Genomic DNA, 13,937 nt, shown 5'->3' with positions numbered 1-13,937 from the left:
TCTAGACAGAAAAGAATAGAGTTAAGCATGGCTTATTGATAGCAACATTTTCTCAGGATGTGCTCTGTTTGATAAAGGCAAATGCATCTCATTTAAGAGAGGCTTCCTGACTAAGCTTTAGCTGCAAAAGCTTTGTAGCCCTTTTAAGAAGCTCTGCCACAAAACCCTTAAATGGTGTTTATGAATAGCCTACAACATGCTTATTGGTTGTAGCATGGACCGTGAAATGCCATAGAGTTGTGGCAATAAACATGGCTCTCCACTACCTCTGCCATAAAGCTAGACTCTCAGAAAGCTAAAGAATGGGCTGGATCCAGCCATCAAAGCCATGGATTTAATCCTAGCCATATTGCTTAGCAAATTAAAGACTCATGTGGTCAGAAAAAGCAAGATATACAGTAAAGATAGATTCAGATGAAGAAAGCCTCTAAATGGTTGATAGTGTGTTTAAAATATATGTAGGCTTGGAAAAGAAAAAAAATGGACAAAGTTCTTAAAATAAAAAAAAGAGAGTAGTTGGGTGTGGTGGCACACACCTTTAATCCCAACACTTGGGAGGCAGAGGCAGACAGATCTCTGTGAGTTTATGGTGTGGTGGCACATACCTTTAATCGCAGCATCCCAGCACTTGGGAGGCAGATGCAGGTGGATCTCTGTGAGTTCAAGGACAGCTTGGTCTACAGAGTGAATTCCAGGACAAAGATACACAGTGAAACCCTGTCTGAAAAAGCCAAAAATTAAAAATAAAAATAAAAGAAATAGAGTTTAAAATAAAGCCATGTAAAGATAAAAACCACACAGAGAATCTGTATACTGTATGTTATTATGTTTCTTTGAATTGTTTGAATGCTGAGGAAGGAACAACAGCTGCTAAAAGATATTTGTTTATAAATGTTGCTGAATTAATCTAAGATAGGTATTTGAAAATACTTTGACTTAAAAATTAAAGTCAAAAGGTATGTTACATTGGAGAAGAGGGTTTACTTTTGTTTCCACAGGAAATGGGATGCTGTGGATTCATTACAAGTTAAGAAAAATCAGGTTTGATCACAGAAATCTCTGATAGGGGCAGATGGTTCAGATGTCTAAGTTCTACATCTAAAACAGATTCAAGACTGCTGCCTCAGATGATCAAGCCTCACAGGATACTCCAGTCATGACTTGATCATAATTCTAAATTTTCTTTAGGTCCCATAAGATTATCAGTGCCCCCAATCAGTAAGAAGTAGCCTGGAAAACTACACCATGTTCCCCCCAAAATGGACTATGGATATTTTCCTTTGTTTAGAATGTTGGTTACAAGTTGTTATGCATAATGGTCAGGAGAAAAGCTAAACAAAGGATATTAGATTCAGAGTTCTTGCTTTTTTTAAAGGGGGGCGTGCTGTGGGACTATGGTCTTTTATCTTGTCACTTGTATTATTTTTAATAAAAATGCTGATTGGCCAGTAGCCAGGCAGAAAGTAGAGGTGGGACAATGAAAACAAGAAAATTCTGGGAAGAGGACACAGTCCAGTTGTGACCCAGCCCCAGAAGAAGCAAGATGTGACTGCCTTCCCCAAAAAAGTACCAAGCCAGGTAGTTAATATAGACAAGAATAATGGGCTAGTTTAAGATGTAAGAATTAATTAATAAGAAAAGCCTGATCTACTAGGCCAATCAGTTTATGATTAAAGTAGACCTCTGTGTGTTTATTTGGGACTAAACAGTTGTGGAACCTGGTGAGACAGAAACCTCTGTCTACACATATACAATAGAATCTTATATTTTTGGTTGTGAGCCTAGTCTTTAACGGCTGAGCCATCCCTCCAGGCCTACAATAGAATCTTATAGAAAGAACATTACATTAGCCAGAGAGCTGGCTAAGTGTTGGAGGAGAATGTGCTCAAGTTTTATACTCACAGTGCACAGATAGAATCTTCTGGTTCTGTTTAGCTTATACCTTCAGTTCATGTCAATGCCATAGTTAAATCTTTATATTTTATTCTAAAATAGACCCCATACCACTGCTCTATCTTTCCAATTCAACTTTCAGGTTCTACTTCTTTTTAATTTTTCCAGCATTCAATGAATTGACCATATTTCTTTACTATAATTGTGAAGTAAGTGTCTGTTTACCATTTTCAAGGACAAAAGCCTTGATTTTAGCCCAAAACACAAGAAAAAAGTTAGCAAAATACATCCCAGAAGTGTGAATTCCTGCATTGTTCTTACACAGATAGAGCATGTCTCGAGGGACTATTCTCCTTAGATTGGAGATGTAAATGATCCTTACATGTAAGTAAATACATATAACTTAAATAAAGTAAGGACCAAACTTACTGTATCTAGTTCTGGGAGAATCACAGAGAATAAAATTTTCTGGGAAAAGGCCCAGAGGAAAAACATTTTATACCTTTATGTTCTCAGTTTCGGATTTATGGTTTGAAAAAGAACTTTTCCATTATAAAACTGGTAGCAAAAAGTGTTCAATGAGAAATATACAGGGGCTACTCGAGAAATTCATTGATAGTACCAAGAAAGTTGGAGAAATTTCTGATTACTTTAAGATTTATAAGAAAATTGGATTAAAAGAAAACATTTGAAAGCATTTCAATCCCTGGGGCATTTCTGAGAGAAGATAAGTCTGTGCAGTATTGACTCTCAACCCCTGTCTGATTAAAGGAGGGACTATTTACCATTCTCGACTTTCTGACACCTCAATGGTTTTCTGAAGGTGGCTGGCTGTACGTTCATCCTCCTCAGGCATGTCCTCCAAAGCCCTCTGAAGAATCCTCTTGAGAGACCGATGATGCCTATGCTGCCTAAAGGAGCCTACAAAGAAGTAAATGATGGGGTTGGCACAGCTGTTCACACAGGACAGGAGAGCAGTAACTTGGTAAAGATGACAGAAGGGAGGACGCGATTGAGCTCCAAGCCAGTATATCAGGAACAGGTAAAACCCAAGAGGCAGGCCACAGATGAGGAAGACCACCACCGTGAGTGAGATGGTAACATACAGCCTGGTCAGTCGTTTCCGCATGGAACCACAGAGGACCTTGGCCAGTAGGGCCACACTGGACCCAAATAGAAGTATAAATAAAAAGACAAGAAATGCAGTTACAATAAAATCAACATTTTTCCACAAATGATGATCAACCTGATTCAGGAATCCTGAGAAGTACCAATCAAGGATGGCCATCAGAAGGGACAGGACCCAGATTAGGGCACATATGATAGCTGACATGTTTTTTGGTCGGTGGCAGTGGTACCATATGGGCCACAATACAGACAGGCAGCGCTCTGTGCTAATAGCACTGAGTATGCTCAGACCTGAGATATAGGGAATGATTGATATGTTGCCTAAGATTTCTTTGCTTAAGTTATGGGCATAGAAGTCATAGAAATCAGCAATCCGTAGTAGTGAGTCAATCAAGTGGCAGCAGAGGAAGAAGGAGTCTGCCAAGGCCAGGTTGAATATATAGACGGAGATGGCATTCCTGCGCATGTGGAATCCCAGGAGCCAGAGCACAATGGTGTTTCCCGCCAATCCAACCAGGGCAATGATGAGGGTCAGGAAGTGCAGAGTTGGGATTGGACTGCACTTAGGATTCTCAGGCTGGCTGGTTTTATTCATTGGTGTAGATTCTGTGCTGTGGGATGAGATGTTTGGATCCATGCTCACAAATCTTCCAGGAGTGTCCCTGAGAACATAAACCATATTTGAGCATCTTAATACGGTCCCTTATCCTCAGGACCATGATGTTATTATGTAGATGCTGTTAGCATTTCTAAATAAATTCATTTATAAATAAAAGGAGAGTAACATGACCGCAAGTCACCTACAAATAGCTTAAGAGTTCTGGATTGTGGATTCAAACCCAGAGTTTGTTGGCTCTGTAGTCTGAGTCATTCTTCCTATGCATAATTCAGGACCTCTAAATCACATGGGAGTAATCCATGTTATTCTATGTCATATTAATATATTCTATGAGACAAACTTTTTTATTCAGGGGGCTACACAGACCAAGCACTACTCCTTTCTGGATTATATATATTTTTCTAATGTGAAAAGATTGAGAAAAACACAGAGGTGATCTTGACACCCCCATGACTGAGGTGTTCCATCACCCATGGACAATGAATAGCATGTTTTAGGGCCACAACCTGTGGACCTTTTCTAGGACATTTGTCTGCTGATCTAGATAGGGACCAGAGGGGCTAGTGCTTAAAAAGAAAAGAATACTTTCTATATTTTTCAGAGGTTAGATTTTGGTATATTTTGTATATCACAGTGTGTTATTTCATTTTTTAGGAGCATGTAAATTTAAAAATCACATTTAAAAATTGTGAGTGTGTGCGTATATGCAAATCTTTGTAGAGGTCAGAGATCTCTCCTCTAATCTTGTTTTTCCTGGGGATTGAATTTAGGCCATTAGGTTTGCCAGCAAGTACATCTACACACTAGGCCATCTCATTGGCCTACATGGTGGCACTGATATTTCTTCAATGAGTGAAAGAACAAATGAGATTCCTTCTATTAGTAGGTAATTTGGATTAAGTAATAAAGTATACATTAAAATGAACGAAAAGAATTAAAAGACACAGACATGCATGCACACACACATATAATTTAGTTATAAAGAAAAATTTCATCCATTATAATTTATTTTATAGATAGGTCTGTATATTTTGGGATGTTGTATATGCTCAAATAATTGAATATCTTTGTTATGAGAATTCAGGATAACTTTGGCCTAGAAATATTTGTTTCACACTATGAGTCCTGGATTTGGGCTGGAGTTGCATTTTTTCATCAGTGCAGAAGACGAGGTGGTAACTTAGAGTAAGGTTGATGTAATATGATAAGAGGATATGAAAATAACAATGGGAGGTGGTAAGAGTATGTTGTGGAGTGCGTGATATCATCTAATTCCTTTCTCTCTAGGATATCTTAAGTAGAGTCCATTTGCTCAGGAAAGCTTTTGTATTGAAATAGTTTATTGAGGGAGAGGCCTTGAGAGGCACATGCAGTTACTAAATAGAGAAAAGAATAATTCACATCTGGGGGACTAATATCAGGTCCCAAGAGGAGAGAAACCTAGGGACAAAGTCACAAACACAAAGCCTGCTGCTTCTGGTATGTGGTGAGGTTAAGCATTATGACAGGAGCACACTGTTTAGCAAAGAGGCTCATCTAGTAGAGGGCGGGACACGGAGATGGTGGTGCCTGGGCTAGCATCTCCCTTCCCATTATGTTGCCTTTGGGCATTCAGCTTTTTGGACGAGACCACCCACATTCCTTCTTGGACTCCCTGTTTTGATGCTTGTCTGCAGTGCTTTCTCAAACACAGTAAGAAATGTGATTTAGTAATTTTGTAGAATTGTCTTAATCCAGTAGTCAGCTATGTTTAATCACTAAAAACTCTGTATCAACTTTGCACCCAAACACATCTCCGAAAATAATTCTGAGTTTCCAAATAAAAACAATAACATGGTCACAATTCTATTTAACACAGATGTCCTGTGTACAACCGAAGATGCAGTAATCTACTCCTTTAATCTCAGCAGTTTTAGAGAACATTGGCAGACAACATTCACAGATATCTTTGGAGACTTAGGCTAATTTATTAGTTGTTGTTCCCTATAAGACAGTGTAAAAAGTCAAATGTATAAACAACATTCTAAAACAGAGGACCAGAAGAATGTTCCCTGTTAGATTTGTTCTTCGTGTTTCTTTTCCCTCATTATCTACCTACCTACCTACACACACATACACACACATACACACACACATACACACACACAACAAACACATCATATATTTCTATATATACTATTATATCTGTGATTTTAATGAGCTGATATTTCAAACTAACCTTGATAGATGAAAGATCACGGCACTAGTGGGATTCAGACATCTCCATAGTTTCTTAAGAAAAGCTTTTCTGCATCGTTGTCCACCTAAGGCTTGTCGTCTAAGATCTCCTGGAGAGTCAGCTTTGCAGACTGCCACTGCCCTCACTGATGCTCTTGCTGGAAGGAAGATTCAAAAGGAAGCAGAAGAAGGCTTGTTGTGGATGATAGTAGATGTGAGCAATGCTAAGGCAACCTTAAATCATAAAGTTAATCTGAATATAGGATGCCAGAAACCTTGCAGAGGAGGAACACCAACGCTGTGAACTCAGAGGTCACATGCAACTTGTTCAGTAGCATCTGTTGGGAATCACAGAGAATCCTGTCGAGTAAGAAAGGTTAGACTCAGAGAACACAGCTAACAAAGATACCAGCCATGCAGTAGTGATGAAATGCATCGAGCAACCCCAGTAACAGTCAAAATCTCTAAACAGCAAGCCATACTGGTACTTTTGCAGCTTGCTCAGCAGCAGAGACATTACCCAGAGCAGGGCTACAGGACTCCTAATGTATATCTTGTGGCAGCAGTGGCAATACAGATAGGTCATGCATAGACAGGAAATGGTGCTAATGTTGCTGGGTGTGTTCAGGGATCACGAGGAGCAAGTCACTGGGTACCTGGATAGTGGCAGGATAAGATATATATGTGAGCTAAACTAGGAAACCTACAATGAAACAGTACAGGGAGAGGAAGATGGTCCTTTCAGGTTGCAGACATTGATAAAAAAAATGTGTTCCTGTAAATTCTGAAGCTCAGGATTTAGAACACTACTGTGTCTCCTGCCAGCCAAAAGAGGGCCATGATGAAGGCTTGTAGGCTCCTTAGCAGAAGAGCCTTGTAGAAACATCGATGTCTTAGTTGACCAAAATCAGCTTTGGGAGGGAAGACTTTATTTCAGTTTGCAACATACAGGATCCACTCCATCACTGAGGGAAGTCCAGGTAGGAACTCAGAGGAGAAGCCTGGAGTGGTGCTGCTTACTGGCTTGCTCCGTATGACTTGCAGCACCCAGGGCCACTGGCCCAGGGTTTGGATCACTCACAATGGGCGGGGTCCTTCCCCGTCAATCATTAATGGAGAAAATGTCCCACAGACTTGTCCACACGCCAATGATGGGGTCATTTTCCTGAACTTGGGTTCTCTTTTCCCAAAGAACTCTAGTTTGTATTAGGTTAACATCAAACTAGGCAGCACAAATAGAGAAATGTTCTTAGTTCTAGTCAGTGCTGTAATTTGGATTTCTCCAACTGAGCTTACTGGAACCTCCAGGAGTGACCCTGGGAACCTAACCAAGACATAATCACCCACAAATCATGATCTCTCATTCCCAGGACCACCAGGGGAGGAAACAGGCACAAAATTATTTTTAAAAGATGGGATGTCTATGTTTTGAATAGTCCCAATTCCTGTTGGCACTAAAAGCCTTATTTTCTCTCCTTTATGGACAGAGCATTATTCTCTAGGCTCGACATTAATGCAGACTCTAACAGTCCCTGCCAGACACCACAGTGTGTCTCCAGAATTTCTTAAGGTAAGACAAAAAGAGCCTGGGACAGGATTTGAGAAAACAGGATTGTGGACACAGGTATTGCCTTGTCCTTGGCGAGACATTTTCTCTCAGCTACTGAAATTGAAGATGGCAAAGAAAACCTCTGGCCACAGTCATGACTGCTGATGTAGGGGATGCTTTGAGGATGTAAGGGAGTCTGACTTTTAGGATGGATAGTGCATATCGCTGTCATGTAGTCCTCTGAAGACAGAAACAAACCTATTTCTGAGGGTCTAGCTCTATGTACGACATTCTGTGTCCTTGACATTTGGTCATCAAGTGAGTGAGTGGAAGAGGAACGTGACAGTAGTGGACTATTGGGGTCACATGCACAAGTAAGAATGAAGCACAGTTGTAGGTACTAGGACATTTAAGCAAAGCAAGGTGAATAATATTTTATTCTTCATGACTCTTTTGAACAGCTCTGTGTGTTTAGAGGAATTTCCTGAGTATTACACAGATGGACCCCTCCCCTATGGTCAGCTTTGGGCTCACTTCTCGCGCCCTGGTAACCCCTGAAAGGGAAACATCACATTTGCCTCCCTAGGACTTGAAATACCACAGAAGAGGTGGCGATATCAGGGTTTTGTTGTGGTCCATTATAGGAAAGATGCTTCTTCTTGGTCAAAAGAATGGATTCTGAGTTCTCCCTCTAACCCTGTCAAGAGACATGACATTCATCTGCTCAATAGATTAAAACCCCGTACACTTTTATCTCCTCCCTTAAGAGTTGACCAAGCTGTGCTTGTCAGACCCCCGCCAGGAGACTGCTAAGATGGTGGAGGGAATGACAATTCACTTATTCCTCACACCACCCTTAGCGCAGCCATCTCTGAGCTTGCCTCACATGGTACAGTTAAGCGTATTTGCTTCTCCAAGTGCACTCTAGCTCAGAAAAGCATTCTATCCCCCCATGGGACAAAAGCCCAAGCATGCTTTTCCTGACACTCTGGACTCTCTCATTCATCCCTGAAAGGCCCCATCCCTCTCTCCCATGGAGTTTCTTTCCATCTTCTGTTGCTGGGCATGCCAGCTTTATTAGACCCTAACTCAAGAGGCCTGTTTATTTCCCCCCTCTCTTTCCTGTCTCTATCTTCCTCCTCGTGGCAGCTGCCCAGATTTTCAGTTTGCCCACTCTCTTGTTTTGCTCCGAAAGTCTAATAAAATTGCCATCGAGCTGCCTTCTGAGTCTGTTTTTGTAAACTTTTTTTGGGGGGGGGGGGTGGACTGGCTCTTTTAAAATTCTTTTGTTACTGATTTCTCCCACAAGGACTCATTATGACTTGGCTGGCAGTGTAGGTCTATTTTTGTACACAGATTGTGTATGTCTGGGTAGGCTGGGTTGGGATAGAGTGACAGTTTGGGCTGAATGGCCCAGCAACATAAAGGATAAAGGAAGGAGGGTGAGCTCTGAGTGCCAGGAAAAGATGTAGTGGAATTCAAATCAAACAACAAAAGGAAAGACTTAATTGGTGTGATGTGAAGTGAGCCACATGAATGGATTCCATTCCTCCTCCCAGGAGATCTTTAGTGATACTTCCTTTGCAGAAAAAAAGCCTTTGTTTGAGAGAAGCCTTTGAAGGGAAGCAAAAGTGAATGACTTAGAATATAAAGAGACCACACACACACACACACACACACACACACACACACACGCTGCAGAAATAGCAACTGATCTGAAATCAACAGGTATTTTCTCTTTGGGTGCTTTCAACAGTCAAAGAGGTAAGAACTGACATTTTTCTGAGCCTTTAGAAGATGGCACTGGAGCAGACAGGGTGACTGATTTGCTCCTAACACTGTGGGTAGAGCCCACTGAAGTAGCCTCCCTTGGTGTTATCTTTTCTGCCCAGGCCTACAATCTTAGTATCACAGACTATTTTTAATGCATAGAGGAAAGAAAAGCCTGGGGTTAATTTTTAAGTTAAAACCATGTTTGATGTAAAAATGATGGGTTAAATAAAATATAGCGGAAACAAACTTCAGACGCAAGGAAAGGAGCTGATTGAAAGGTTGAGTCACCATTCAACATGAATAACTAAAATCAGAAACTTTGCTATTCAGAGATAGTAAAAACAAAGAAAATAGAACATACAGAGTGTGGCAGTGGGGAATGGGGTAAAGGGTACGTTCACTTTGCTTGCACATGCCTGATAGTTACAATGGAAGAACACCTCCAATCAATTATTAGGTGAAGAAAACAGGAACACACAAAAAAGAAAATCAAGCCATGAGAATTCTTAAGAGACACTCTAATATACTTTAGTATACCATAGAGATATGGGTACAAGCCATTTAAGGGCAGGCATCTCAGTCCAACATCTCTCTTCTTCCTCACGGAGTACACGGGACTCCCTCAGAGGACACACCTAGAAAGGAGGTTCCCAAGTGGACACACCCTCCTATTAGGATGTAGAGGCACCAGGAAGTGAATATAGCTTTTTCAGACCAGCCTTAGTTGGCTGGATGGTGTGGGAACAAAATCAGGGTCTTTGTTGCCTGGACACAGTGTCCTACAGTTTGAACATGTGACTTTAGAGTCCCTGGGAGACATCACCAGGAGAAAAGAGGGAGGGAGGAGAGAGTTGAGTTTTTGGCTCCCAGCTCTTGATCTGTGAGGCTGTGGGTAGGCAATGGCAGTGACTTTCCGCTTGCATGGTCATCTTTTCCTACAGCTACAGCTAGGTCTTATTCTTTCCTGGGAACTGCTTCTTTCCTGGCTGTGGATAGGGATAAGCACAGCTCCTTATTAGTGCCTGCCTTAAGGTGATTCATTATGTATTGTCAGTGTCTCTTCATGTTGTCGATCACTGCAAACAGTCAACTCAAGGAACATTCCTCAAAGATTTCACTTTGGGCTAAGATTTTTCTTCTGGCTCAGGTTTCTCAGATTTCAGATATACAAAAGGAGAATAACATTGAAAAGCAAATAAAACAATGAAGTCTGATTCATAGCAGTCAGTCTGGGAAGCAAGGTCTGAACATCATCTTGACCCATTCTTCTCTTTTAATTATTTATTTTTGAGACACAGTCTTTCCATGTACCAAAGGCTCGCCTGCAACTTACTATGTAGCCTAGTCTGACTTAGAGCAAATGTAATATTCCTTCATTCTCCCTCATACTGAGATTAAGGGAGTGTGCAACCATATCAGCTTTCCTCTTGAGTGAATGTAAGCTTCATCATTCTGCCAGCAGCAACATATCTGAATAGCAAGGATAAAAGAAATGCCAGTGCTCTTGGTAATCTTATTGCTATCCCCCTTATTTAAGGTTGCCAACACTGTTATCAGAAGGAAGCCTTATGCCTCCTTACTTTCCCTGAAGAAAGTCCCATGGTCTCTGCATGCAGCTTCTCAGTGTAGAAACAGAAGGATCTGAACATATCCTCAACCAACAAAATTCTTAACAAACCTGGAAACAAATGTATTTTTACACAAATCCTTACCTTTCTTCCAATCTTCTGTCAGGAGTTGGAGAGCTATTTGTCCTGCATACAGAGAGTCTTCTGGGGTTGACGATGCTAGAGCATCCTTTATGCCTGCTAAGAAATGCTCGTAGGAGCTTTAGTAAGAGCTAGTGATCAAGTGAGACTTACTGAGATGCTGGGCAATGCATGTGATTTCTTGCATAAGGGCTGCCGGTTAGTAAGAGTCCAAACTAATGTGAGACACAATTCTTCACAGAGATATTTCTGGATGACTTCCCAGTTTCCACTCATATACGAGCTTCTCCCTTCCCACCTTATGTAGTATTCCCTCATCTCTGTAAGTGAGTGCCATTCTGAAACTTTAATTGCCAATTATGAGCCTAGGCAGTAACAATGGCAGGCAAACTGAGCCGTTGTGAGATTTATAGCTAAAGTATATTATAGTGTCTTTAAAGAATCCCCATGGCTCAACTTCTCTTTTGTGTGTTTTTGTTTTCATCATGTAATAATAACTGACTCGTAGGTGTTCCTTTATTGCTACTGACAGACAAGTGCAAGCAAAGTGGACTTAGCCTTTTTCTATCCTCCAGATGCACACTATCTCCAGATGGCAAAGTTATATTTCTGGTTTTAGTTACTCATGTTGAAAGATGAATCAACTGAATTTCCTTATTAAACAGAGTTCAGTTTTCCTAGTGTATACTCTTTTCTCATTCTAATATTGCAATTTATTATTATCTACTTTTGTTCAGTGTAGAGAGTAACATTTATGAGTGTTATCTCCTCTGGCCTATTTTCTTGTGCTGTTCTTTATAGTCAGATACAACTATTTACCTTTTAAAATGTCTTTTGAAATTCTATTTAAGTACTTAGGAAATTATTAAATGGATTTCTTCTACATAATACGGATACCAGTCTGTACACTTTGCAAGTTTGCATGTAGAAACTTTAGTCTCCAGTACCTCAGAACACGATGTTATTTTAAGATAGGACCATAAAGAAATGCTTAAATGAAGATACACCCACCTGGGGATTAACATCTCAAAGTCATTTTCCAGCATGTCTCCCTATTTCCTTTTTCCTGTAGCCATCTCAGTTTTACTTTCAAAATCCAGTTGTGTATCATGATCCTCCAATTGAAGGCAGCTTTGCCGGCAAGGAAAACCAGCACCATGCATCCCGCCCTACAATTGGATTCATTATTCTGACCCACAACTGGGAAAGAGCAAACAGGCTCTGAATGTGACTGCTCTATCAGCAGTGTCCCTTCTCCCAAGGTCATTTTGTTCTTGTCTTCTTTCAATGAAAAAAGAAATTCTTTACATAGACTGCTACCCTTCTTGCTACCATAGGCAGGTAGATGATTCCTCTTGCCCAACTGGAAATCATCATCATCATCTTCCTCCTCCTCTTCCTCCTCCTCCTCTTCCTTCTCTGCCTCTTCCTCCTTCTGTGAGTTCGAGGACAGCCTGTTTACAAGAGCTAGTTCCAGGACAGGCTCCAAAGCTAGAGAGAAACCTTGTCTTGAAAAAACAAAAAGAGAAAGGAAAAGAATAAAATCAAACCCAAACAAACAAAAAACTTCATTCCCACCAAGTTAAAACCAAATAAAAGAACACACACACAAAACTGTGGAGTATATTATTTGTTGACCAACTACTCCCAAACATGAGTTCTGTCCTGGAGTGATTGATACACCCAGTGTTATTTCATTGGAGGAAACTGATTTTCTTTTCCCCTGTCCATATAAATGACAGTTCCATTGTTAAACTTTACCCTAGTGGCAAGGTTTATATTCATTCATTCACTCATTTAAAAATATAACAAAATAGAATATAATAAAATACAACAAAAATTACCACATCAAATCAGACAAAACAGACCAACAGAAGGAAAAGGGCCCAAGAGAGGGCACAAGGGTCAGACACCCACGTGTTTCCATGCTCAGGAATACTATAAAAACACTAAGCTAGAAGCCATAATTTAAGTGCAGAGGATTTAGTGCAAACACATGTAGGCCCTGTGTGTGCTGCTTCAATCTCCGTGAGTTCATAGGAGTCTTGCTCATGTGGACCTGGAGGGCCTTGTTTTCTTGGTGTCCTCGGTCCCCTCTGGCTTTTACAGTTTTTCTGCTTCCTCTTCTGCAGGGCTCCCTGAGCTTTGAAGGGAGGAAACAGATTCTTTTCTAAGGTCCTTTACCTCCTTAGTCCCAGGAAGATGGCTAGGTGTCCAGTGCCAGTCCTGACATCCCTTCTGTTGACTGGGCTTTAAGTCCAATTAGACAGCTTGTGGTTGATACCAATATTGGAGTGCCACTTCTTGCATTTTTTGCTTTTCTTGCCATGCTAATAATTGTGTGGTTCACAGGTAATATAGCTGGGTAGGACTGCCAATCCTCGCCCTCCCCCCCAATAATTTGAATAGAATTTTCTAAAACTATGGAAGCCAGCCTGCAGAAAAGAGGCTTTCAGGTTAGATGTAGCTTGAATCATTGATGATGTGTTTCTTCCTTTCTTCCTTCCTCCCTCCTTCCCTCTCTCCCTCTCCTTCCCCCTTCTTCCTTTTTTTTTTTGGAGTTTATTCTTGAAGGGGCAGGATAAGATCTCTGAAAACTTAAATAGAGTTAAAGAAGCCTGAAGAGCTCTCCATCTCTTTGATGGGTACAGAAAAATGGTGTTCTAGGGCCTGAAGTGATGGAGTTGTAGGAAGGGCAGGATCAGTTAAACTATAGAGAAATTTACATCTGGCTTAGAAATGTGGAGTCACTTCCGATCCAGGTAAGAAGATTTCTTCCATGACATAATATAGTCACTCTGAAAACATTTCTTTAATATTCTCAAACAATTAAGCACACATTTACAATATAGTAAAAAAAATACACCCTTAACACTTATTTAGGAGAATGCTAAGTGAAATTAGTCTGGCATATAAAGATAAATAGCGCTATGATCTCACATATGAAATATAATAAAATTGAACTCACAGAAGTAGAGAATTGAATGAGAAGTGGAGAGAGGAAAATTAGGAAGTTTCTGATGGAAGTGAACATAGCTTCAATGAGAAA

At 40.5% G+C, this 13,937-nt stretch overlaps 1 protein-coding gene across 1 annotated transcript; it reads right to left on the bottom strand.

Annotated features, from left to right (window-relative positions):
- Positions 1 to 2,674: 2,674 nt before the first annotated feature.
- LOC121462526 (mas-related G-protein coupled receptor member X1-like) lies at positions 2,675 to 3,700 on the bottom strand. The gene has a single exon (XM_041674188.1). It carries the CDS (start codon positions 3,698 to 3,700, stop codon positions 2,675 to 2,677), a length of 1,026 nt encoding a protein of 341 aa, XP_041530122.1.
- Positions 3,701 to 13,937: the final 10,237 nt, after the last annotated feature.

Source organism: Microtus oregoni, unplaced genomic scaffold (genome assembly GCF_018167655.1).
Source record: "Microtus oregoni isolate MIOR12 unplaced genomic scaffold, Mior012 000000F_ref0000247, whole genome shotgun sequence".
In the NCBI taxonomy this organism is placed as follows: Eukaryota; Metazoa; Chordata; class Mammalia; order Rodentia; family Cricetidae; genus Microtus; species Microtus oregoni.
Note: the sequence above shows the minus strand (reverse complement) of the source record. Positions and strands in the feature narration are given on the sequence as shown.

What these genes read in the sequence shown, in the direction of transcription:
- LOC121462526 (XM_041674188.1), bottom strand. Translation starts at nt 3,700, where the DNA reads ATGGTTTATGTTCTCAGGGACACTCCTGGAAGATTTGTGAGCATGGAT.